The sequence below is a fragment of the Eublepharis macularius genome, chromosome 6 (assembly GCF_028583425.1).
Source record: "Eublepharis macularius isolate TG4126 chromosome 6, MPM_Emac_v1.0, whole genome shotgun sequence".
NCBI lineage: Eukaryota > Metazoa > Chordata > Lepidosauria > Squamata > Eublepharidae > Eublepharis > Eublepharis macularius.
In genome coordinates, this window is record NC_072795.1 from 44,803,915 (window position 1) to 44,829,683 (window position 25,769).

Consider the following 25,769-nt stretch of genomic DNA (forward strand, 5'->3'; position numbering starts at 1 on the left):
TCAAATCCAGATTGGCAGGCAGCGCACTGTCAGTCTCCAGAGTCCTTTATTACAGCCTGTAAGTGGCCTGCCAAAAGACTGCCTCTTGAAAACCAGAAGTGGTATACATTTTTGTATTTGCAATAAAGTGTGCTGATCTAAGAGAAACACTTGTGAAGGGGTGTTGCCAAAATAGTAACTACATGGATACTTAAGAAGTCTCTTTGGTTGAATTTTAGCAACAGTCCAAACCGCTAAGTCACAATGCTATGTGGTGTGATAATGCTCCCTTTGGCATTCAACACTTACTGGCCTCAGCCTTTGGACTAGGTCAGAAGAGAATACATTTCTGTTTTTTCCAAAATCAAAAAGAGTCCAGTAGCACCTTTAAGACTAACCAATTTTATTTTATTGTAGCATAAGCTTTCGAGAATCAAGTTCTCTTCATCAGATGCCTGATCCGAACTGTTCGGATCAGGCATCTGATGAAGAGAACTTGATTCTCGAAAGCTTATGCTACAATAAAATAAAATTGGTTAGTCTTAAAGGTGCTACTGGACTCTTTTTGATTTTGCTACTACAGACTAACACGGCTAACTCCTCTGGATCTATGTTTTTTCCAAAGGTTCATTCCAGGTTGAATGGAAAAAATTCCCAGCCCAATAACAACTAATTGTTTTAGTTAACAACTTTAATTAAAAGTAATCTAAACATGAGAATATAAAATAAAGGAATATTATAGATGTACAAATCACGCTGGCATATGTTAAAGCTATTAAAATAAATGAACATATATGAAATTCCTATTCTACCTAAATTAAATCTAATGCATCAAAGGTACAAAACCATATGCAGAAGAGATCTCCTCAGTGAATCTAGATCTAAGAAGTTGATATGGCACATAATGCCAGGAGCATATATAGTGTGTGGGAGAAAAAACATGTTTCTGTTGAATTTTTTAATTTCATGATTTTCGTCTGCGCTTACAAGTGATCCTTTTGCAGATGGAAGACACAGTACAGGTTGCTAATTTCAGTGTTAGTGTTCTGTTTCTTAGGATTTGCATGGGCAGCCAGTGCCTGTTCATAAGAAGTTACTTCCCTTGTTAGCAGAACTCACTGGTGCTAACTGAATAAACTTCACAAGGACACTAACCATGCATCAGAGCAGTCGGAATGAAAAATGCTTGTTACAGAAAGACATAAGCAGATTCAATGAGCTACTACTTGTTCAGACTAACTTATGCAAACTAATGAAGCAAGGGCTATAATTATACATACATTCTATATACTTGGCATCATTTATGTTAAATTCCATGACAGAAGTATGTTATTTAGTTTTTGGATAACAATGAAGAATGTTGTATTTGCCATTGTCTTAGTTCTTCTCTTATTTGATGCTTGCCTTTAATGAGAGCCTCTGTGTTTTTAATTTGGGATTTCCTAGGTAATGCAAAGATAAAAAGTCTCTCACAAAGGAAGTTATATAAACTAATAAACAAGAATATTTAATAATGCTAAGTAAATCATTCATTATGCAACTCTGAGCATGTATCAAATATCTGCATTTAAGACAAACGGGAGAAAAAAACTTTCCTATCACTTGGCAATTCCAACAGACTAGTAGATGTCAAAAAATCGGTGTAGGTCTTACATATCAGGTCTTTCACTAGCATAGAACAACAGTATTGGCCACTCTTCTTGATATGAGTGAGCTCTTATGTGTAAATCATAGCTATCGTTGAATCACTTTGCAAATTCTGTTTCTTCTAAAAGAAATACAATCTTTAAATCTGTTTTAATATTTTGACAGAGGAGCAATAAGAAATGCTTGCCAGATGTTAATGATTTTAGGCCTTGAAGGAAGATCAGTCTATGAAGAAGATTTTGAAGCTCCTTTCTTAGAGATGTCAGCAGAATTTTTTCAGGTATGTTGTAGCTTTCAAGTATATCTGTATGTTTCAAATTTCTTTGTAATCTATTCTTGTTTTGATGGGATTATTTATTTATATTAATTTATCTGAAATAATTTACATCCTGCCTTGCCCCAAAGGACTCAGTAAGGGTTAAAATAGTGTTGATACATCGAGATATTGAATTTTTTTTTAAGCTTCTTGGTTCTGAGGCCAAGAAATGTAAAAGAAGCTATGTTATCTAAAATATAACTATATGAATCGTACAAACAACAGAAATTAATAGGAGTAAAAGTCTAATAAGTGGAGTAAAACTACCTTATGTATATATTTCATTACAGATGGAAAGCCAGAAATTTTTAGCAGAAAATAGTGCTTCAGTTTATATAAAGAAAGTAGAAGCTAGAATTAATGAAGAAATAGAACGTGTGATGCACTGCCTTGATAAATCAACTGAGGAGCCAATTGTAAAAGTTGTTGAGAGGGAGCTTATTTCCAAGCATATGAAAACAATAGTGGAGATGGAAAACTCTGGGCTGGTTCATATGCTGAAAAATGGAAAAACTGAAGGTAAGTTTGAATGATGCCTCTGAAATGTTAGCAATGTGTCATGTGAACACTCTGACTTTATTGGATAGCATTAGTTTTGAAGAAAGGGCAGAGAATGAAAGTGTATGGCACTTGGCATTTCCTGTTTCCTCAGCATCTCCATTCTGTCCAAAGCTGTCAAGAGTCTAATTATGGTGATTAATTGGGCTTCAGATAACTCCTGCAGATTCATTACGTTGTTAGAAATGCCAGTTAACTTAACAAAAGCTATTAGTTCTTCTCAATGTTGTTTACTAATATGAATCTTTTGTAGAGCTTTTCATCAGTTGGTGTAGATTAGCAGAAGCTTTGTATAATTTTGACATGTAAAATGCAGCATCCCTCCAGAAAATTATCTTTCAGCATGCTGTATCCTTCTATGAGCTGTCAACGTTGTAGTTTCCCTACATATTTCTTTACAGTCTTATTCTTCAGAATGATTCTGTGAGCCTTTTGGCTTCATGGAATCTGACTCAACTAATATGTAGATGCTGTACTACACAAGAAAATTTTATTAGGGCTGCAACCTACCTTACAGGCTATTACAAAGACTCTGAAGATATTGAATATGAAGCCCTTTGAAAGTTTGGCATGCAGCATGGAAATGCTAGGTGGTGATTTTAAAGAATTAATCTGTGGATGGCTCACTTGGACTGAAAGCTCAATTTCATTTCACTTCATTTGTTTCCTTCAGAAAAGTTGCACATCTCCCAAGCCTATAAAATAAAATGTTAGCTTGAATTCTGGCCAAAATTTCCACTGACGGAAGGAATTTGTATTCATGGAATATTGGGGAATTACAGGAACACATGGGGGCAGGGGAGATGGTCAGAGGTCTGCTGTGAGAGGGGCAGAATTGGTAAAAATTTCACCCTGTTCCTGTGGAAATTTTGTCAGGATCCAGCCTGTAACCGTCAGGGTTACTTAACAGTAGCCAGATTTTAGCTGAAGATTCAAAACTGTACCAACTTTTACATATAAAATCAGTCACTTGGGATTATCCTTGGTTTAACTCTTGTAATGAATTCATGACATTTAATCTTTAATAAGGAAATTCAGCATATACTCTGTGTTATGGTGGTTCGAGTCCTATCTGGGAGGTCAGTCTCAGAAAGTGGAGCTGCAGGATTCCTGCTCTGCCACTTGGTTATTGGCCTCTGGGGTTCCACAATATTCAATCTTACTCCCGTGCTATTTAATATCTATATGAAGCCACTGGGATAGGACATCCGGAAGGTTGGGCTGTGGTGTCACCAATCTGCAAATGATATCCAGCTCTGCTTTTCTTTTCCACTCAAGGATACTGTTTTGAACGAGTGCTTGGAATCAGTAATTGGCTGGATGAGGGCAAACAAGCTGAAACTGAATCCTGACAAGACAGAGATTCTCTGGGTTAGTCAAAAGACAGGAACTTGAGATCTCTCCTTGGACGGGGTTATACTTCCTTTGAAAAGCCAGGTTCACAGCTTGGAAGAGCTGCTTGACACAGCAATCACCTTAGAAAACCAGGTGGCTGTGGAGGTTCAGAGCGCTTTTGGTTGGTGCGTCAGCTTTGGTTGGTATGTCAGCTGCACCCATTCCTGGCTCAGTCAGATCTAGATACACTGATCCATGGCTTAGTTATATCAAGATTGGACTACTGCGATGTGCTGTACTTGGGGGCTACCTTTGAAGAACATTTGGAAGCTGCAGCTAGTGCAGCATGCTATGGCCAGATTGCTGATTGGGGTGAGCTATCTGAAAGCATATGACCCAATATTATTAGCAATTAATTACTCTGGTTACCAGTTCACTCCCAATCACAATTCAAGGCATTGGTTTTGGTCTTTAAAGCCCTACATGGATCAGGACCAGAGTATCTGAAGGTCCGTCTTCTCCCGTATGTTCCTGCCTGGGAATTGAGATCACAAGGAGAGTCCTCCTGACTGCCCCATCAGCTAAAGAAGCTCACTTGGTGGGTACACAAGAGAATGACAGTTATACATTTATGGAAAAGCATCCCAGGGAGATGTACCTGACTCCTCACTGCTGATATTCAGGAGACAACTGAAGACATTTTTATTTAGGATGGCTTTTAATTAACTTTGTGTTTCTGTTAATTGGCAGTCCTAAAGTGTGTTTTTAAACTTCTAAAATTCATTTTATTATCTTCTTTATATTGTAAGCTACCGTGGAGTTCCTGCAATGTGGAAAGATGACTAATAAATTTTTAAATAAATAAATACTCTAAAAATTTCTTAATATAAGTTGCAGAGTTCTATACATTGCTAGAACTATATTCATATTAAAATGTCATATACCTTTGTTGGAAAAAATTACAGAAGTCTGTGCCAAAAAAAGATCTAGAGTCTCATGTTACACTCCATGTTGCAGTGAGAACTAAGAATGTTACAAATCTAGGAACTTGTATTTTGCTCATTTGTAAAGTATTATGATAGTACATATCAATAGCAAATTTCTTTCCTGTTACAGATCTTGCTTGTATGTACAAGTTGTTCAGCCGTGTGCCAAATGGTTTAAAGACAATGTGTGAGTGTATGAGCTCTTACCTGCGGGAACAAGGTAAAGCGCTTGTATCTGAAGAGGGTGAAGGAAAGAATCCAGTTGACTATATTCAGGTAGCTGAAAGATTCCTCCATTGTTCATTTCCCCCCTATCACACCAAAGACAGAATTTCCTTAAGGGAGCTTCCAATGTGCTTCTAATAGCTTTTAACATCAGAGGCAAGCAAGGAGAAAATTCTGGGTATCATGTATTCCTGCAGTGATCAAGTCTAATCACTCATTTACCAGTATATCCTTTTAATGGAAATATTCAAACTGAATTTTCACTAAAATAATTATTGGTTCCTTGTGTAACAAAGGATTCTAACATAGCAGTTTGAGATTCTGGATCACATAGAAAAAACAATATTATAATCTCTGTACAAATAATGGAAAATAAAAAAATAAGGGGTGTTTTTTGTTTGCTTTTTGCTCAAGGGCTTACTTGATTTGAAGAGTCGGTTTGACCGTTTCCTCCAAGAATCTTTCAACAATGATAGGCTTTTCAAACAAACTATTGCAGGAGACTTCGAGTATTTCCTCAACCTCAACTCCAGGTCTCCTGAATATCTCTCATTATTTATTGACGACAAGTTGAAAAAAGGTGTCAAAGGAGTAAGTATAATTTCAGTTGAAACTATGTTAATCTGTGAGGAGGGGGCACGTTAAACTTTCTTTTTAATGTATATTGTCTAACTTCATTCACATCAGAAAATTAGCTTTCAGCTCCACCATGGATATAAATAAAGAACATAAAGAGTTGAATCCAAAGGTTCTATTCTGCTAACAGAGAAGCCTTGTTCAGTCAGAAGTTGCTTTTCACCAGCAGAGCACACTTCTTTAGCCAGACTCCTTCCATGAAGAAAGGTTCCACTATTAGTGGTGTGAAACCTTTGGATCCCGTGATGATTGAGAAAGTGCAATCAGTTATTGCCTGTTCATTGTCTTTCTTCTGTGCAGTCCCATGTGGGACTGCACATGTGCAAGCCTGCTGATTGGTACGTAGGTTCTTCAGCTAAATTTCCTTTAGGGGTCATGTGTCCCCGCTCTCTGGGAGGAGCAACACCCCCGACCCTCAGTTCTTCTTTTGCTGCTGATTAGAGAGGTTCTTCCTCTGAGGCAGAGGACATCTTGGGTGATTCCCTTTGCCCAATCAGGGAGGCAGGAAGTCAAGTTTCTTCCTCTTTCCTGTTGACTGTGGGAACACCCTCTCCCTCAGTTCTTTCCTGCCTCCAGGGAGAGCAGCAGCTCTGGCAGAGCTCTCTGCCATTTCTCTTCACTACTTTCATTTTCACTTTTCCGTTTACTCAGCCTTCCTCTCTCCATTATTTGCTTCTTCATTATACAGTCTCTGCTTTGCTTTTCTTATTCTGTTCTTGCCTCTGCTGATCTACACAACCAGCAAGATCTACAAGCTATGGAGCCGGTAGACTTCGATGGGAGTTTTATGGACGGTGAGGAGGGGAGACTAATTACAGTGGCGTTAACAGCAGGGGATGCCGAGCCACCCGGTACTGTTCTGCTTGCACAGCAGGAATGGAATCCCGGCACCTTTCCAGCCTCAGAGCCGTGTACGCTTTTCAAACATAATAAAAAGCAATCTGGCTCCAAATCGACAGCGGAGGCAGAGAAGACCGCAGAGGCGATGGCAAACAAAAAGGAGGGAAATGGCGGCAGAGCCCACTTGAAGCCGCGTGCGGCATCCAAAGTCGTGCCTGCCATCCTCCCGGCGAGAGGATCCACAGAGGGCCCTTTCAGGGTGAATTGGACCCCGCAGACCTCTGTTTTGGACCCAGCGTCGGACGGTAACATGCCTGACGGGGCTACCCCTCCTCTCCAGCCCAACTTCATGACCCTCTTGAGGCAGACCATGAGGGAGGAATTCTTAAGGTTGTGCCAGGTCAACCCAGGTCAGCAAGCAAGGCAACTTCTCCCCCCTCCCCCCCCAAACAACGTCGCATCACCAATACGTGGCCTACTAAACTGGCACAAAAATCAGCCCCCAGCGGCACCAGGGACAGGACTGAGACTTGGGGGGGGGGAGGATCTTCCTCTGATAGCGAGTATAGAGAAGATGGGGAGTTTCTTTCTGAAGAGGAGGAAGAGGAGATAGTTAGCATGCCAGATCAGCCAGACAGGTTGTTCAAGGTTGACGATTATCAGTACCTGTTTTCTAAATCTCTAGCTGCCCTCCAAGAAGCCCCTCCTGGGGAAGGGAAGGATTCTAAGCAGGGCAAGACCTCTAGACTTAAAGGCTGTAAAGAATTTTTCCCTAGAGCTTACAATGCAGAAATGGTTTTCCCTTTTCCTGAGTATTTCCAGAGGCAGTTGAAGGCCTAGTGGGTGGCCCCAGCAACTAGCAAATCTTACCCGACTGCAGTTAAAAAATTGTATGCTTTACCTACATATGCTATTGAGTTGTTGCAGGCTCCCCACATTGATGCACTGATTGCCGCCCTTCAGTCGCCGCATCTCCTAGCCAAGGATGGCCAAGCTTCTGTCAAAGACAACATGGACAGGAAAGCTGAGGCAGCCCTCAGGAGGGCTCACAAGGCCTCAGCTATGGCCATAAGAGCCTCGTCCATTGCTTTGATCATAACCAGAGCATCGGTAGTCTGGGTTCACAAACTAATTCAGCTGATTCCAGGGAATCATAGACGTCTCCTGGAAGGAGCAAATAGGATTTTAAAGGCCAACACCTTCGCAGCTAATGCCACCCTAGACGTTCTGACCTTTTCGTCTCAAGCCATAGCTTCTTCAGTGGTCGTGAGGAGGATCCTTTGGTTGAGAGCTTGGCTGGTGGACCTTCACTCCAAATTCATACTCATGGACTACGCATTCCAGGGTGACAAACTCTTTAGAGATTCTCTGGAAAAAGTCCTGTGGAAACTCAAGATAAGAAGAAAGCCTTACCCAAGTCGCTTAGGAGGCTCAATAGGCGTACGTCAACTTCCAGTCCTTTCGTACCCATCACTCCTTGGCTAGAGTTCGATAGGACTCCAGACGATCCTCTTGGAACAACAAGCCAAACTTCAAACTATCCACCTTTGGAGCCAGGTCCACCTGGTTCAATCAATCTCGTGGGGAAAGACAGGAGTTTGAAGCCAAAGCTCCAAAATCCTGACTCTGATCGGGGCCCAGTGGGAGGGAGGCTACTTCAGTTTCATCAAGCCTGGATGGAGTCAAAGGCGGATGCATGGACTTTAGAAGTAGTCTCCAAAGGATACTCCATAGAGTTTGAATCCTATCCACCGGATTGTTTCATAAAATCCCTGCTTCTCAAGAACCCCCAGAGAAGACTCATCACCATAAAAGCCATAAGCCACCTGCTAGACATCAAGGCAATAGAATTAGTTCCTCCTCAGGAGGAGAGGAGTGGTGTGTATTCAATATTCTTTACCGTTCCAAAGAAAAACAGGGACTGGTGAGCAATCTTGGACTTAAAATTTGTAAATCGTTTCATAAAGACAAAACATTTCCACATGATGACTCTTAAGATCGATTGCCAAGGCCTTATGATCCGGAGAGTTCCTTACATCCGTAGACCTTTTGGAGGCGTATCTCCATGTGCTGATGCACCCTGCTCACTGCCAATTCCTGAGGTTCTGTGTGGGTGGTCGTCACTTCCAGTTCAGAGCACTTCCCTTCAGCCTGGCAACTGCCCCCAGGGTCTTCTCCAATGTCCTCATAAATCCCACCATGGATCTAAGGGAGAAAAGTCTCCACATCCACCTGTATTTAGACGACATTCTAATCAGAGTGCATTCCAAGATGAGATCTCTCCAGGTCACTGCAGAAACAATCGAATACCCACAGAGCCATGGCTTTTTGATAAACACGAGCAAATGCTCCCTCACTCCTTCACAGAAGCTGTTGCGTCTTGGTTTGACGATCGACACCAAGGAAGGAAAATTCTTCCTCCCTCATGAGAAAGTTCAAAAGACCAAGCAACTCGTCAGTGCTGTGCTTCAGAATAGGTTCTTCCTCCCTCTCCAAGCTGATGGAGACACTAGTCGCCAATTGCAAGGCTTTATACTGGGGTTGACTTTACACAAGAGATCTCCTTTCCTTTCTTCGTCCTTTCCAAGCCCAGATCATCGCCAAATCGAACAGAACGGTCAGGGTTCCATGGAAAGTCAAGGAAAGCCTCAGATGGTGGACAAAAGACACCAACTTACATCAGGGGAAAGCTTTCCTCTCCCTGCAACGGATACAACTGTTTACAGACGCCAGCCTTTTGGGCTGGGGAGCGACGCTGCAAGGACAACCGATTCAAGGTATCTGGTTGAAGGAGGAATCCCGTCTTCCCATCAACCTTCTAGAGATACAGGCGATCCACCTGGCCCTCTTGCATTTCGACCAGCAGGGACATCTTGATACGGACAGACAATACGTCGGCCAAGACATATATCAACAAGCAAGGGGGCACTCGTTCATCCAGACTTCACAAGGAGGTAGTCAAGATCCTGTCCTGGGCAGAGGGCCGACTGAGATCCATTCAAGCAGAGCATATCAAGGGGATCGACAATATGCAAGCAGACTGGCTGAGCCGCAAATAATTGCAACCAGGGGAATGGTTCCTCAAAGCGGAAGTGTTTCTACAAGTGACTTCACATTTTGGGACACCAATAGTGGATCTTTTTGCCTCCCCCTCCAATCATCGACTACCCAGATTCTTTTCCAGGTACAGTCATCCGAGGGTGGAGGGCATCGACACTCTCAACTCTCCATGGACCAAGGGACTATTGTACTCCTTTCCGCCGATTCCTATCCTCCCCAAGCTTCTGAGGAGAATCGCCGATCAGACAGAGGAGGTGATACTGATCGCTCCATGGTGGCCCAGGAGACCGTGGTTCTCTACAATTTTGGTGCTGGCAACATCCCACCTGTTCACACTGCCCTCCATCCCAGATCTGCTACATCAGGGTCCGATCTGGCATCCACATCCCGAGTGGATGTGTTTGACCACTTGGAAATTGAAAGGTCCTCACTCACTGACCTAGGCTACCTTCCACAAGTGGTCCACACCATGTTGGCGTCAAGGCGGAGATCTACAATCAAAATTTACAATACTGCTTGGAAGGCCTTTGTTCGATGGCCAGGAGGAAGAAGGTGAACCATCTGCAGCCTCCGCTATCAGCCATCCTCCATTTCTTACAAGATGGCCTAGACTCCGGACTCAAACCAGCCACTCCACAAAAACAGGTAGCAGCGTTGGCTTCTGTCATCTCTCCATTTGAGGGTTTCACTTTATCCACGCATCCCCACATTCAGCGCTTTCTCAAGGGTACTACTTCGCTAAGTCCACCTGTGGTTCATCATTTTCCCTCTTGGAGACTACATGTAGTCCTGTCAGCCTTAACTAGGCCTCCCTTTGAACCAATCTATAAAGCCGGACTTGCACGTTTTTCACAAAGACAAAGTAGTCCTACGTACTGACCTGACGTTCATTCCCAAAACAAGTTCAAGATTTCATAGGGCTCAGGAAATTTACTTACCATCTTTCTGGCCTAGTCCAACTCACCCTAAAGGGAGGGAGTGGCACAACCTCGATGTACAGAGAACTCGCATAGCGTACCTGACTAGGACAGAATGGATTAGGAAGTCGGACTCTCTTTTCATAAATGTCACAACTCCCAATCTCAAAAAAAAGATGCCAACAGCTGCAATTGGGAGGGACATCTGAATGTGCATAGTGGAAGCCTACAGTGGAAGCCCTCAATGACCTCCTAGCAGTTTCAGTGTATGAGTGTGCACTGGAAAAGTATTTGGTTGATTCAGTTTGGTAATACCAAATTGGGAAAAAATAGGTATTCCCCGAATACTGAATTTATTCTCCAGTTCGGTAACATAGAGCAAATTGGGTGAAATTTGGCTATTGTTTCCTATTGGAAACTCAATTCAGAATTTTCTGGTAGCCTGCGGGGTGGGGGGCGTCATTTTTGGACCAAATTTGTGGTGAACCTACTTGTAACTGTCCTCTTAACTACCACCCAAGTTTCATAAAGATTGAACCCCAGGAGCCATTGTATGCCCCCCCCAAAGAAGGTGCCCCCAGCCACATCCAATCTCCATTATTCCTATGGGGAGAAATATTATAGAGAGGGAAATTGTCTTTGGTCCCTAAAAGCTACCAATTAAGTTTTGATTTACAATACTTACAACTAGTCTATCTTAAAAACAGTTTTAAAATGTTTGCACACAACCCTTACCCAAAGTACACCCACCCAAACACCACTCAGTAAAAGTGAACCCACATCCCCCCTCCCAAGAACAACAACCAACTCACAGAAATCTACACTAAACAAGCCAAACTTCCGACAACAGAAAACAGAAACACCAATCAAACTATTAGAAAGAAAGAGCAGGCCCAGCCACAGGGGAAAACATCCCTCCCCCGAGAACTGCAAAAATTTACAGCACAACAACAAGGGAAAACCTATAAAACAAAGTATTCCAACAATAGGATAAAACAGAAGAACAGCAAAATAAACATTAATTATAAGTAAAGGCCAAACCAAAGCACCTTCCCTACACAAAAGCGCAACCAAACCACTCCCCTCACAGCAAAAAAGGAGGTTTTAAAATGCAAACTAAAAAAACTTTTCCCTTCCCAGACACTAGGCCAAACCCTTCCCCCCAAAGAGAGAGAGATCCCAGTGAGACTAGCGACTCAAATCAGTTCCTCAGGTGCAGAATTCCAGGTGCAGGTCAGCATCAGGAAAATCCAGGCAGCAGGAAAATACAGGCACTTGCAGAAGGCTAAAGCAGGCCATCTAGAAGCCTAGCCCAGACCACAGAGGGAGAAGCAACAGCCAGTACACAGCAAGCCAGGCAGTGTCTCTCCAAGCCAGGGCAAAATGGAGGCTAACTTCCTCCTAATTTAACTCCTTGCAGCAGTTTTAAAAAGACACTCTCCTTCTTGAGAATCTCATTGGCCAGAGAAGGAGAGCTGCTGCAAGGATTGGTCACTCACTCCCCCTCCCTTCCCCCTTCTGCCTCTGACTCACCTTTTTTTACATCTGGTAAAAAAGGCAGGAAGTAGTGTTTCTTTGTTGTTCCTTAGCAAAGGAACAGCACTGCTGAGCTTACTAAAGTCTACCAAATTTAACCGAATAAATTCAATAAACTTAAGTTCGGTATTGCCAAATTTAGTTGGCAGAATCGAAGTTCGGTAACACTGAATTTTACCAAGTCGGGTAAAATTCAGTAATTTTTACTAAATACTGAACCCCAATTGCACATCTCCATTTCAGTGCATTTCACAGTAGAGCTGATTTTACATCAGATTTATGTGAGCGCCGGTATTAGGAGAATTAATCCTTGTTGCATGTTCTTCTTCATTAAGTATAATCCTTTATATTTTAGTATCTTGCTTAATTAAGAAGATTAGAGTTCATTTCAATAAAGAGTAAACATTAAACTCTAAAAGAAATCTCTGTATACCCTGATGGAAAGAGTTAAAACAAGGAGAACCCATAATAATTATTTGTACTAAATAACAGATTCTTTAAAGAAAGATCCCTGTTTTTGGTCTCATTACCTAAAGCCTTTGGAGCTGTTCAGAATTGGGATATAAATCTCAGAACTGAACGGTTTGGAAGCTTTAATGAGGCAGGATAAAACAATTGGTTACAGCATGATTGTCGTATGAAGCAGGAAGCTGCTCAGTGCTGGCTCTCTATCATGTCACTTTGACATCAGTCATTTGAAATATAATACCTTCCTTTGTTTTTGTTTACAGTTAACAGAGCAAGAAGTAGAGACTATATTGGATAAGGCAATGGTTCTGTTTCGATTCATGCAAGAAAAAGATGTATTTGAACGATATTATAAGCAGCACTTGGCGAGGAGGCTTCTGACAAACAAAAGTGTTTCAGATGATTCGGAGAAAAATATGATATCTAAGTTAAAGGTAATGTCAGTTCTTCACTCTCATCTGTTCCATAGTACTTAGGGTGGGTTGGTTCGTTTTTTTCTTTTTTTTCAACCAACATCTTGCTGGTGCAATTATGGCTACAATGTGATATTGCAGTTTCATTTTGTTACTTACCAGTGAACATTACTTCATTTTAAATTCTGAGAGATGCTAACTATTTTTCTAAACTATAAAGGCTTGATAACTAAATATTCATTTTAGTGGACAATTGTTTAGTGACAGTATTCCCATACCATTTTGAAAACCTTAAGCTACAGTGCTTTGGAATAGCAGTTTGATTTCCTACCACTCTTGTGAGCAATTCTAGGAAGAATGTAACAGGATTCTCAGTGAATCCTCCTACTGGTGGAGGGGAAAGGTATCCCACCCAGGGGACTCTGGACTCAGCCTACCAGAAAGACCTCTATTAAAGTGGCACAAAAATGCTTTTCCATTCCATCCTTTCAGACTTCATCACCAAGATCTTCCCATTTTATGGAGGAGGTTTACAACCCTGATTCTGAATACTCAGAGTCAGATTTGGACAGAGAGGAAGGGGACTCTCAAATGAAGACCCTTCTCAGTAGACCCCCCCCCCCCCAGTTTCATAAGCTTTTTTCATCTCATGATGAGTTACCTCCCATATTATACAGAGCCCTAAAGATTCTTCACGCGCAATCCAGAGGCCAGTGAGAATGAAGATTGGGCTACAGAGGTCTTTGATACAATCTTCTACCTTTTCCTTTCTATGCTTCTTCACTAAAGAGGTAAAAGAAGAAAAGACAGAACAGTCAGGTCAACAATTCCACAATGAGCATACCAAGAAATTCATGGTTGTTCTCAGAATTTCAGTGGTAGGATGCCCTGGTGGCCAGCCTGGCTTTAGGCATGGCCTTGCCTAAAGTGGTATAAAGCTCCTTAAAGATTCTATAGACAAAAAAATTTGTGTCACACTTGCACACAACCCACAAAGCAATGGTCTACTCGGTTAGAGCTTTGGCTGCCACCTCTCATGGTAAGAGCTTTCAACATGTGGCTCCATCATCTCCTGAGGGAAATTCCTGACTTACTTAAAAAGCTTACTGGTAACCTCTCCAGACTCTTTAGAGGGTTTTGTTGTTTATAGCTGATGTAAATTTTGACTCTTATGAAATCTTCCTCAAAAGTTTTGGCTTCTACAGTAGTGGCAAAAAAAATTGGACAGGCTGGTGTAGCCATATGGCATTTTCTAGGGGGTAAGCTTTTTGGCAGTACGTTGTACAGTATACCTAGAGACCAAGGGAAAAAAGGCCATGTCTTTTCCATCAGAAAAGAGGATAGATACCAGAAGGGGTCTGGTTCTGTTGTTATGTACCTATAGGACTCCCCCCCCCCCCCAGATTTCATACGGACTACAGAAGATCGGCCTGGTTTAAGCCAAAGATCTCTTTCAGGACCAACTCTCAATCCATTCTGAGTCAGAACTCAGGCAGTAGGAGTAACAAACCATGTCAATAACTCATCTGATACCAGGCCTCTGCTGGGGCCGGGGGGGGGAAGGGGGAAAAGACTAACAGTTTGTTAGTCTGGGCTTCAGCTTCTGGCTCTTGGGTACAGCACACTATCAAGCAGGGTTACACCACTGAGTATGTTCAGTTCTCTTGCATTAGGGGCAGACTGGCATTTATTCCAGCTTTTTTACTGTTCCCAAAAAGAACGAGGACTGGAAGGCCCTCTTGGACCTAAAATTTCTCAACATATTTGCTGTCTACAAACCATTCAAGACAGAGATACTAAAGACCGAGGACTTAATAACATCTGTAGACCTCAAGGAGGGGGTTACCTCCACATTCCCATTTTCCTTCTACACAAAAAGTACCTGTGTTTCGAATGGTGTAGGGATCGTTACCGGTTCAGCACTCTGCCATTTGGTCTAACATCAGTTCCTAGGATCTTCACTACAGTGATAGTTTTCCTTGAAGCAAGCCTCAGATCTCAAGTTATAGCATATGGTTGTTTAGCTAGTGCAGCTGGATATGAAATGGGATTTCAAGAATGTGGAATGCGCTAAGTAAAACTAGCTGAGAGCGCTTGGAGAGTTCTTCAGGGATAAAGTTTTCAGTATTGCCTTTAGTTTTTTTATAGAGCAAATGTGGTATAGAAGGTAAGAGTGGTGAGCTGGGATTGAGATCTAGGTATTTGAACCTAGATCTCAATCCCAGGTCACCACTCTTACCTTCTATACCACATTTGGTATATACCACACCACTTAGCTCTGAAGCTGATTGGTTTATTTGGGGCCTGTTAAAATCATAGTGTACCTTTGCATTACTAACTAGGTATTTTCTAATGCCTGGTGTTGAGCTAATTTCTAAAACCAAGCATTCTGTTTGTGCAGTATGGAATTCCCATTTTTGTAACTTGGATCATTTGGAGGAAAATGGTATAAATCTGCTCTACTTCATAATCCTTTGATTCTTAGATAATTGGCTTAAATAATTTGTATATAATTATAAAGTCATATAATTATAAATATCTTTTTGCAGACTGAATGTGGATGTCAATTCACATCTAAACTGGAAGGAATGTTCAGAGATATGAGCATCTCAAACACAACAATGGATGAATTTAGGCAACATCTACAGGCTACAGGGGTAAGAAATGAACAGATGGCTTTTGATTTCAGCTGTATGAGGCATACCTGTCACTGACAGAATCTTATGACACTTTCATTTTAGTTTTTACTCAGTTATTCTGAAGTATGTTTGTTCGAAATACTAAGTATAGTGCTATTTCAACTTCTACTGTAGCAATAACCTTAATCTAAGCAATCACACTCATATACAAAAAATGTATAACATAAAGGCCTGCCGTCAATACCAGAACAAGCAAAGAATATGAGCCCTGCTGGATCAGACCAAAGGTCCATCAAGTCTAGTATCCTGCTTCCCACATTGCCCAATCAGTTGTTTATGGAAAATCTACAAGAAGATGATAGTCATCCCTAGCTGTTGCCTCCTAGAAGCAGCAGTTAAATTGCAAACTACTTCTGACCGTAGTTTCCATTTAGCTGTCATTTCAAATAGCCATTGGTAGACCTATCCCTCTGTGAATTTATCTAATTCCTAAAGTATGGAGGAAGATAGAAACAAGGGTAACTGTGGAAGAATATATGTATCTAGGCTTAGTTTCAGTAGCAAGGTAGGGACTAAGAGATGGGGTGCAAAATCTGTATTGCCAGTGTGCTTTCTGGCAATAAAAGGGAAGCATCACACATGTATTCAGGGAGGCAGTTCAAGGAAGGAGGAAGAAAATTAAGAATTCTTGCAGGAGACCTTTGGATAATCAAGGGTGGAGGAGCAAAGGTCCTGGGCACAGATATATCTGGCTATGAAGGCAAAGAGATAAGCAGGTGGGGGGGAGTCATGGAAGACTTTGGGAATAAAAACAAGATGCACATTGTGGATCCGAGAGCATTTGGGAAACCAGCATAGGGACTAAGGAAGGGTTTTGCATGATCTTTACAATGAGAGTGAGTACTTACTTTAATAGAGTTCTGGATAGAGGTAAGAAAGTTGAGGAATAACAATGAAGGACAAAGAGGAAAATATTATAGTAGTTAGCATGGGAGAAAATCAGAATGTGAACCAGCATTGTCAAAAAAGAAGTCAAAGATAAAGCCACTGTGCTGTGTTTGATCAGCAAGGTGAATGTTCCACAGTATCAGTACAGATAGTATATGAAGAGAACAAAGCTTTGGAGGAAAGATACAGTCTTGGATGCACAACTTGAGCTAGTGATGAACATTCAAGCAACAAAATTGGGTAGCCATGTTAGTCTGTCTGTAGCAGTAGAAAAGAGCAAGAGTCCAGTAGCACCTATAAGACTAACAAAATTTGTGGTAGGATATGAACTTTCATGAGTCACGGCATATCTGAAAAAGAGCTGTGACTCACAAAAGCTCATACCCTCCCACAAATTTTGTTAGCTTTATAGGAGCTACTGGACTCTTGCTCTTTTCTAACATTCAAGCAACAGTTATCAGACAACCAGGTGACAAAGTGGGATTGGATTGGGAGGGGGGTTGTGAGGTAGAAAGGTGGAGCTGGTTATCATTGGCATATAGATGGTACTGGGATTTGAAATACAAGTGGGGAGTGCAAAAATTGTTGTTATGGTGGGGGTGGAGTTTCGAGTAGTCATGGGCACGAACAGAAAAACAAACAAATGTGTTCGTTGCCATCCACGAACAATGAACATTGACGAACATGATCCTGTCACAAACATGTTCGTTGTTCATGGGGGCCAGCAGGCTCTCCTCCAGCCATCAAGATCCCTACTGCACCACTCCCAGAAACCCTACCTGAGCAGGCAGCAGGAAAGGTACCAATAATAAATAATAGCTTGGCCCCAGAGCCTGGCAGCAGCCTGGAACCTGAGGGGGTAGATCCCTATCCCACCACACACAAAGAAAATTCAAGCTCCAATGCACTCACCCTGTCTCTCTAACAGCAGCTGTCTCTCCCTGAAAGCCAGAGCCGAGAGCCCCCCTCCCCCCTGGTCTTTTCCTCTTGTAACAAATTTGGAGCTCCAGTCCACACTTGGAAGGAAGCTATCAAGCTAAATTGGGTTTAGATTGGGGTTTCCAGAGCAACAGCAGGAGTTCAGACAGAGTTCAGACAATCCCTGCCTGAGTTGCCGTGAAATTGATTGCAGGTGCCAGACTGTCTGGCTTGACGAACAGCAACTAATGAGGCTTGCAACGACCACCTGTTCGTTTAGAATGGGGCCTCATGAACAACTTGTTCGCGAACAGCAGATTGGGTTGTTCATGGGTTTTTTTAGTTCATATTGCTGTTTGTGCCCATCTCTAGTTTGGAGCACAAAGCACATCCTATGCACTTTCTCTTCCATGCTCTCCCAAGCTGATTAGGAGTGTGGAATTTCCTTTTCTGTGTTCCAAGCCTCTTATTCTGCCACCACCCTCTTCTCCACACACTCGACTAGCACCTCTGCCAGCTCCTCTTAGTCTTCCTCCCTGCAGCCTTTCTCCTTCCCCAGTGCTTCTACTTGCCACATTTTCCTATCCTACCATCACCTCCTCTTTCTCTCTCCCCTGCTGTTTTCTAACTACCTACTCACCCAGTTGCTTGGGGTCTGTGCTTGTAACACTAACATCGTTTAGTTGGGTGAGGGAGTAGAAAGTTTAGAGCAACCTCCCCCCCACACACAGACAGTGATCATCTGGGGGAATGGGAAGTTTGGTATGGAAATCACTTTCCACTTGAAGCCTTTTATTGGTTCTGCCAGTCAGCTGATAAGAGTGGGTTGAAGGGGAATGTACAGCCCCAGGCCCCTCCTCCAGTCACTAAATTGATGGGGAGAAGTTTGGAGTAGATAGCATGTAGCACATGCTTTGTGATCCAGGCCTACTAGATCTGTTTTTTGAGTTTGGAGTGTGTGTGTGTGTGTTGAGGTTTTGGGTTTTTTTTCTCTCGCAAACTTGGGCATCTCTCATGGTCTGCAGAAAAATACTGCATCTGTACCTGGCCACATTGAGTTGGTTTTTGATCTGCCCACTGAGGGTTATGTTGAGTATTAGATATATAAGTTTGGGTGGCCAAACTTGCTTAATGTAAGAGCCACATAGAATAAACGTCAGATGTTTGAGAGCCGCAAGAGATGATGCATTGAAGTGACTTCAGATGAAGAGGTGGGTTTGGGGGAGTGTCCTGAAAGTGACATCACAGGAAGGAGGGGGTTGGTGCAGTATGCTGGGAGTGACATTCATCAAAAGGGATGGAGTTTGGGAAGAGCCATCACCTGACCTTTGACTTGGAAGTGATATCACAAAAGTGATGTCACATCCTTGCTAGGCTTCACCCTCAAAGTCCCCAGGTATTTTCTGAGTCAAACCTGGCAACCCGAACATTTTTATTGAAAATATGAAAGACATGGAAAGAAAGAAGGAAGAAAGGAAAAGAGGGGGAAAGACATGGAAAGAACATAGGGGAGAAAGGGAAATAAACTAAAATAAAATGTATGGCCATGGCGATACTCAGAGATCACCGGGAACTGCACAATATGTCTAGAAGAGCCACTGGTGGCTCCTGGGCCTTAGTTTGGCCACCTCTGAGATATAAGATAGGAATAGGGTCTAGGATAGGTCTGTGATGGACACCAACCAGGGACGGGGGTTTGCAGGCTCAGATAATCCAGTAGAAAAGGACTTCTCAATCTTGTTGAATCTGTGGGTGCTTTTGAAAGTCAAAGGAGGTGGTTAGGGAGCAGAGGGAATTGAGTCAAAGAACGTATCAACATAGATGTTGCAATCTCCAAGAAGCAAAGTAGAGATAATCATCAAAGAGGAAGAAACCATGATGGGTATGGCTTCCATGGTGAAACCACTAGAGGCACCCACCAAACCCTGAGGATAATACAGGGGCTAATAGATTGAAAGACTTGGGGAGAAAGGGTTGTGGGGGTTGACCTTGATCACTTTGCTTATTTTCCTTTTGCCTTGTAGAGCTAATAAGTCTCAATCCAAAGAGCCATAACGAGGGTATTCTCTTTCTCTCCAACCCAAATCTTTAAAACCTTTGTCTCTGAAAGGGAAAACGAGTCCTATCAAGCTCATTGTGAAGTGCTGATAACTGTTCCCCACAAAGCTCACTTGTTTCTTTCTGGGCTACAGAGGGAGAGAAAACACTTGAACGCTGAACTAGGAATGAGTAGGTGGGGAAGCCCTAACAAGTAGAGCAAAAAGTGGATAAGCACCATGGATACATTACATGCAAGTCTTCTTCAGTATTTTATGAGGAAAGCCATTTAAAACTCAAGGCGAGGTAGATCGGTGGCCATTGGGTCCAGTACAAAATTTGTAGTATTTTGATTTGGGAAAGATCTGGGATGCTACTTAAGTAATCATACTAGCAGAACTGATTCACCACCAGGTGGCATACACCTGCTTTTTGTGACACAGCCTAAATAATTGACTGTCTGATGGTATCTTAGGTAATCTGGTGTGCTATTTAAAAGACCTGTGCCACTCTGTCTCTGTTGCATGGTTTATATGCTCACAGTTCGTGCATTTAAAAAAATAATCCAAATTTTTAGGTCATCAGAGTTTCATATGGATCCTTAAATGCACTAGATTATTTGGTCAAATTGCCCTTGAATCATTTGATATTTTACTTTTGAATTTACATGGCAATATTATTTTTGAAAGCTACAAGATTGTGTGGATGTAGCTTTTGTAGGTAGTCAGTTTAAATATTGGAATTGTGTGTTTTCCTGTTGCTTGGTAGTCCTGTAATGGAAACCAGGTCACATTGTTAATGGTGCATTGGTTAAGTGGGATTAAGGTGAACTGTTCATTGTCTGGGGTAAGCTTACATTTACAAAAACAAACTTCATAAGAACATCTCTGCTTAATCAAGCACTCTTTTTCACATTATGGATATCTATATACTTACCTGAAAACCCACAAACTGAATGAAGGCAACAACCTTTCTCAGCTTGGGTCCAGATATTTGGCATTCAGAAGCACACTGCCTCTGAACATGAAGGTTGAACTTAGACAAATTCATGGAGCAGATGGCTTTGGAAAGCAATTAGGCCCAATAGCTAATTTGCATTAAAAGCATGGAAAATATCAGCCACTACAATATCTGGTAACTTTGTGTGGAAAAATATTCTCTGACCTGAATCAAGTCAGGTTATTTCAGTGAGTCCAAACTCTAATTGTATATAACTAAACAGACCCACTTTTGACCTTGAGGAAAGTATGCTAATCCCTTGACCATGGTGTTTCCCTTTCTTGGACATGTTCTACTGCTGTGATACCATTTTTGAGGTTTGGCAGCCAGCTGTATATGCCAAGTGTGGCTGCATCGTAGACTTGTATAAATGTGACATCAGTTGTATCCAATAAACTGCAAGCAAAATGAAGCTTATGGAACGGAACTTCCCTTTCCTGCTGCAGCCTACTCAGTGTTTGCCTGGATGCATATTGGTCTGAAAGAGAATAAAGAATTAAAAGGAAGTTTTCCTCATGGCTAGCCAGCTGTTATTAGAAATCTTAATGTCTCAGCGTAGCAGATCTGTCTTATAATGGGAAAACCCTTTGTGTGATATCTACTCCCCTTAAAATTAGAGCTGGCTTTACAGAGAATGGGACTTTGGGAACGTGAGAAGAACTGGAAGGTCAGGGTTAAATTGGCCGAGTCTCAAACCCACTGCATTTTTGTGTTCATTATAAAGGGTATAATACTGTCTTCATGTGTGCTAAGAATAAAAGTACAGAATACTGTCATGGAAGAAAACAGTATCACAGAGCTGCATTTCCCATATCTCACTGTATGTGAGAATTTATGTGTTGATTTTCATAGATGTCCTTTCATCCTTCTACTCATCATCACGAGGCTGAGCTTAATTTGAGCCAGTGCTTTGCCTATGTTTCTGGAGTCCAGAATAGATGTCTGGCAGTGGTCTGAGTTATATGCAAAGTTAGGTGTAAAGCTAGGAAATCTGAATGCCATAATCTAGGAAATGTATAATTGAGCAATTCTGCATTCTTTAACTCTTTTATACCTAAGGTATCAAAAAGAATAAACGTCTTGACCAAATTACGTATTTCTAAATCAAATGTGGCTTAATACAGTTCCTTTCAAGAATAGAGGGGAAGACATATTTGTTGGAATAGAAAAGAGCAAGAGTCCAGTAGCACCTATAATACTAACAAAATTTGTGGGAGGGTATGAACTTTCAAGAGTCACAGCTCATTTCTTCAGATACCACGAAAAGCTCATACCCTACCACAGATTTTGTTAGTTTTATAGGTGCTGCTGGACTCTTACTCTTTTCTACTGTTGCAGACAGACTAACATGGCTACCCATCTTGATTTATTTGTTGGAAGTTCAAAATCTGTTGCAGTATAATGCAAGGAAACCTAGGAGAATTACGTAAAACAGACGGGTACGGTGAAGGTTCAATCTATACTCAGTTATGGAAGCTTGTTGGGTGACCTTGGACCAGTCACAACACTGAGCCTAGCCTACCTTACACAATGGAGGAGAGGAAAATTAATGTAAGCTGCTTTGGGTTTTATTGGGGACAAAGGCAGAGTACAAATAAAGTAAACAAAATTTGAAAAAAATTGAAAAATAGTATTCTATAATATCATTATGTTTAGGCTTTAGGCTGGTTTTTTAAAAAGGTATAATTCAAAGAATATTGTTACTTACTATCTCTTGCTAGACTGTATATAATATCCAATAAGTGTTCCATTTAGATCTGTATAGCATGTAGAGTACTCGCTGAAACTCTTTACTTGGAGATATAAATGTTGTTCCCAGTTGCTGGAAGTGTAAGTAGAAGCTCTCCTCTTCAGTTTTCTTTTCCAGTGTCACCCAGTTCCACAGTTCTTTGATGGATTCAAGGAATCTGATGGAACTTCCAGTTTCGTATCCACTCTTGAAGATATTTTTTCCCCCAGGGCTGCTACATTTGCCTCAGTTTTTCTTTAATGAAAATAAATGTCCCTCCTGTATGTAAAGATAGAAAAATGAACTCTTTTAGTCCATCATAAGAGGATACAATGCCTTTTTCCTTTGTTTCTCTAGGTCGCATTAGGTGGTGTTGATCTGACAGTGCGGGTTCTCACAACAGGCTACTGGCCTACGCAGTCGGCCACACCAAAGTGCAACATCCCCCCAGCCCCCAGACACGCTTTTGAAATATTTAGGAGGTAAGGAATGACAAAGAAGTTTCTATGAATGCTTTGAAACATACCACATATTCTCAGAGTCTAAAGGTTTACACCAAATGCTACTCATGCAGATCAGGGCTTTGTTGATCCCCTCTTGAAATAGCACCTTGTCTCATTGTAGGGGTCCCCCAAAGAGGGCTTGGTACAGAAACTCCTCCCAACCAGTGAATTCCAGTAGTCTGTACTTAGTACTGAATTTGTAAGACTTTGTGGACTAAATTGCCCCGACACTGATAGGAAAATTATTTGACATCAGAACTGTCCTTGATCTCCAACATGATGTTTTTTAAAGCAATGTATATATGAACCCGAACTTCGTTGCTTACAGTGACTGTTCATTGTCATGATACCTGTGCAGTCCCACATGGGTACTGCATATGCACACTCCTGCCACAGAGAGGTTTTTGAAGTGCAAAAACACCAGAAGACTTTCCTTTCCCACGTGCTGCTTTCCTGCCTTCCCCAGTGTGATAAGGAGGGGAGAAGTGCCCTTTGCTCAGTTTTCTCTCTGCTGCAAGAAGTTTATTTTTCCAAAGCTCCTTCACTGAAGATTTTTTCCTGAGAAGAAAGAAGCCTAAAATTGGTTCTGGTTCAACAAACAAGTTGACAAAATATATTTGCAGAAGAAATATATGTATTATAGAGCAAATGGTCTCCGTAGTAAACATCCCTCATGCTGTATTGTCGGTTTTCCGGGCTGTATTGCCGCACAACGCACAACCCACAACAACCATCCCTCATGCTAATGATCATACCTTTTGTCTGCTTTGCTGTGGCGCAGAACATGAAGCTTCCAAGTGCCTGGTATGTAGACAGTTGACGCCTAAGATGAGGCATGGTCAAGCCTCATGTTTTAAGGCTGCTTTTTGAGAGACAACTTTCTCTGGCACTGCTTTGGAAAATCGCCCTAGCATAATGGTGCAGATAAAGCAGATAAAGTGTCATCTGTTCTGACAGTTCCAAGACCAACTCCAGGGCCTTCAGTGCCAACTAAAGCTTTCACAAAGCCCCAGACACCCATTTCAGCAAAACCGAGGCATATCGCCTCAGAGCTGCCACCAAAAAGGCTGGACGCAAGCATAAATGTTCTGATATAATATTGCTGAAATCGTCCAGGGCTACCTTGACCCCAACATGTTTTTGTTCTCAAGGCTCTGTTCCAGAAAGACCAGTTTCTGAACCTATCCAAGATGTTGTGTCCATATATTCACCCGCTGAGGATTATAGTTAACAGTTAATATGAGTGATATGCTTTTTAGAAATTGACATCTCCTGTGTTCCTCCAAGAGCTATGGATCCAGTGTTTAAAGTCATGCACCCAGGATCTTCTGGCCCACTCATTTTCCCCATAATGTATGCCTTTCTGGAGGTCATAGCTAGGCATGGGTTCCACCGTTAGCCCATAGAATAGAAAACAAATACAGAGCAAAGCAAGAGGAATGTCCCTTTCTTTTTCAACACTCTACAGCCAATTCATTAGTGAAAGACTCTTCAAGGCAGGCATAAGGGCACTGAGCCTGCATCAATGGGGCCATAAACGTGATGGCATGAACTATGAAATTTTACATCTTTTTTTTCCTTTGGGCTTTAAGTTTGCCAATTATGAATAATGCATAATGGTCAGATACTAGTAGTTGTCATGGGAGGATATAGCTCCCTACCTGAAACTTCTAAGGAAAATTCATGCTGAAGGCCTCTAAGCTTTCAAAGCATAAAATTCCCTCACCTGAGCATGTGATGGATTACTTGGCCCACAGCCTTGCTGCAGTAATCTTCCTTCATTGTTACTTCTGGCCATGCTCAGCATCACTTCCAGATGAGACTTGTGCTAAGATTGAGGATCTCCCCTTTGAGGGAACAGATTTATTCAGTAGCAAAAATGATGAGGTCTTGCACAAAATGAGAGGATGAATTTACAGCAAAGACCTTAGGTATGAACCCTCAGGCAACATCCCCACAAAGATCTAGTTCATATTTTGAGCCTTACCACTCAAGTTTTTGGAGTAGAGGCCATCAAAATCCACACTCTTCTCCCACATATAGACCTCCATACCAATAATAATAACAACAACAACATTCGATTTATATACCGCCCTTCAGGATGACTTAACATCCACTCAGAGCGGTTTACAAAGTATGTTACTATTATCCCCACAACAAAACACCCTGTGAGGTGGGTGGGGCTGAGAGAGCTAGAAGCTGTGACTGACCCAAGGTGTTACCCAGCTGGCTTCAATCAATCACCTTCTCAGTCTAGAAAGTTTCCAACACAGTGGAAAATCCAGGTTTCAATCCCCAAAATCAACCCACTTCTATGCAGCTTTTAACAATCACAACCCATGCCCAGAGTTGCTAAGTTTGGAGGAAGGGAACCTTTTCTGCATCTTTTGGTAGGATATTTCCTGGGACCTTTGAGTTCTTGTCATAGTTTCCAGAGGGTATATGACAAAGTTTCTGATATCCCCTGACAACCCTCCTCCTCTCCCCAATTCACCCACTCCTCAACTTCTGACAGAAGTCAAGCTCCCCCTCCCCCCTCAGAAAAAAAGCATTAACAAGGGTGGCTGTAAGGCACGTAGGGTTTTGGTTCTTGATTTGAGAAATTTGAACAATTTCCTGTCAGTAAAAAAAAAATCAGAATGTTGTTAATCGCTGGCTGGCTGTCCTCTATTACGTTGGGGGGCTTGCTTTGTGACTCTGGGCTTGCTAGATGCATTTGTGTAAAAATCTGAGAAAATCATCAGATATCTCCACTTTCAATGCAGCAGTCTGCACCAAAGTATGTGCAGGTCTCCCTTGTCTACACAGACATCCCTGAAAGGTTGCGGTTCCTGTGTAGGACCCATCTCAGTCAGTTGTGCTTGATCTATTCAAGAGAAACTATCCTACATAAACATCAAGGCTATTTATCTAGGACTGCTTATTCTTCACATGTGATAGGGAAAAATATTCAAGTGGCAACCAACAAACTCATACCCATGTATTAGTTTAACAAACAAAGAGACACGGATTGTTGACTCCTATCACCTAGTAGCCCAGATATAAGAATGAGGTATCCTGAATTGGGCCACCATCCAGGT

General features: G+C 41.9%; 1 protein-coding gene across 1 annotated transcript in view; it reads left to right on the plus strand.

The window, feature by feature from the left end:
- Positions 1 to 25,769, plus strand: part of CUL3 (cullin 3) — an 87,195-nt gene that overhangs the window by 53,793 nt on the left and 7,633 nt on the right. Inside the window, exons 5-11 of the mRNA XM_054983264.1 lie at positions 1,792 to 1,906; positions 2,233 to 2,461; positions 4,952 to 5,097; positions 5,461 to 5,637; positions 12,767 to 12,937; positions 15,466 to 15,573; positions 22,544 to 22,668. Of these exons, the coding sequence (XP_054839239.1) occupies positions 1,792 to 1,906; positions 2,233 to 2,461; positions 4,952 to 5,097; positions 5,461 to 5,637; positions 12,767 to 12,937; positions 15,466 to 15,573; positions 22,544 to 22,668 (1,071 nt within the window). The remainder of the gene's footprint in view (positions 1 to 1,791; positions 1,907 to 2,232; positions 2,462 to 4,951; positions 5,098 to 5,460; positions 5,638 to 12,766; positions 12,938 to 15,465; positions 15,574 to 22,543; positions 22,669 to 25,769) is intronic.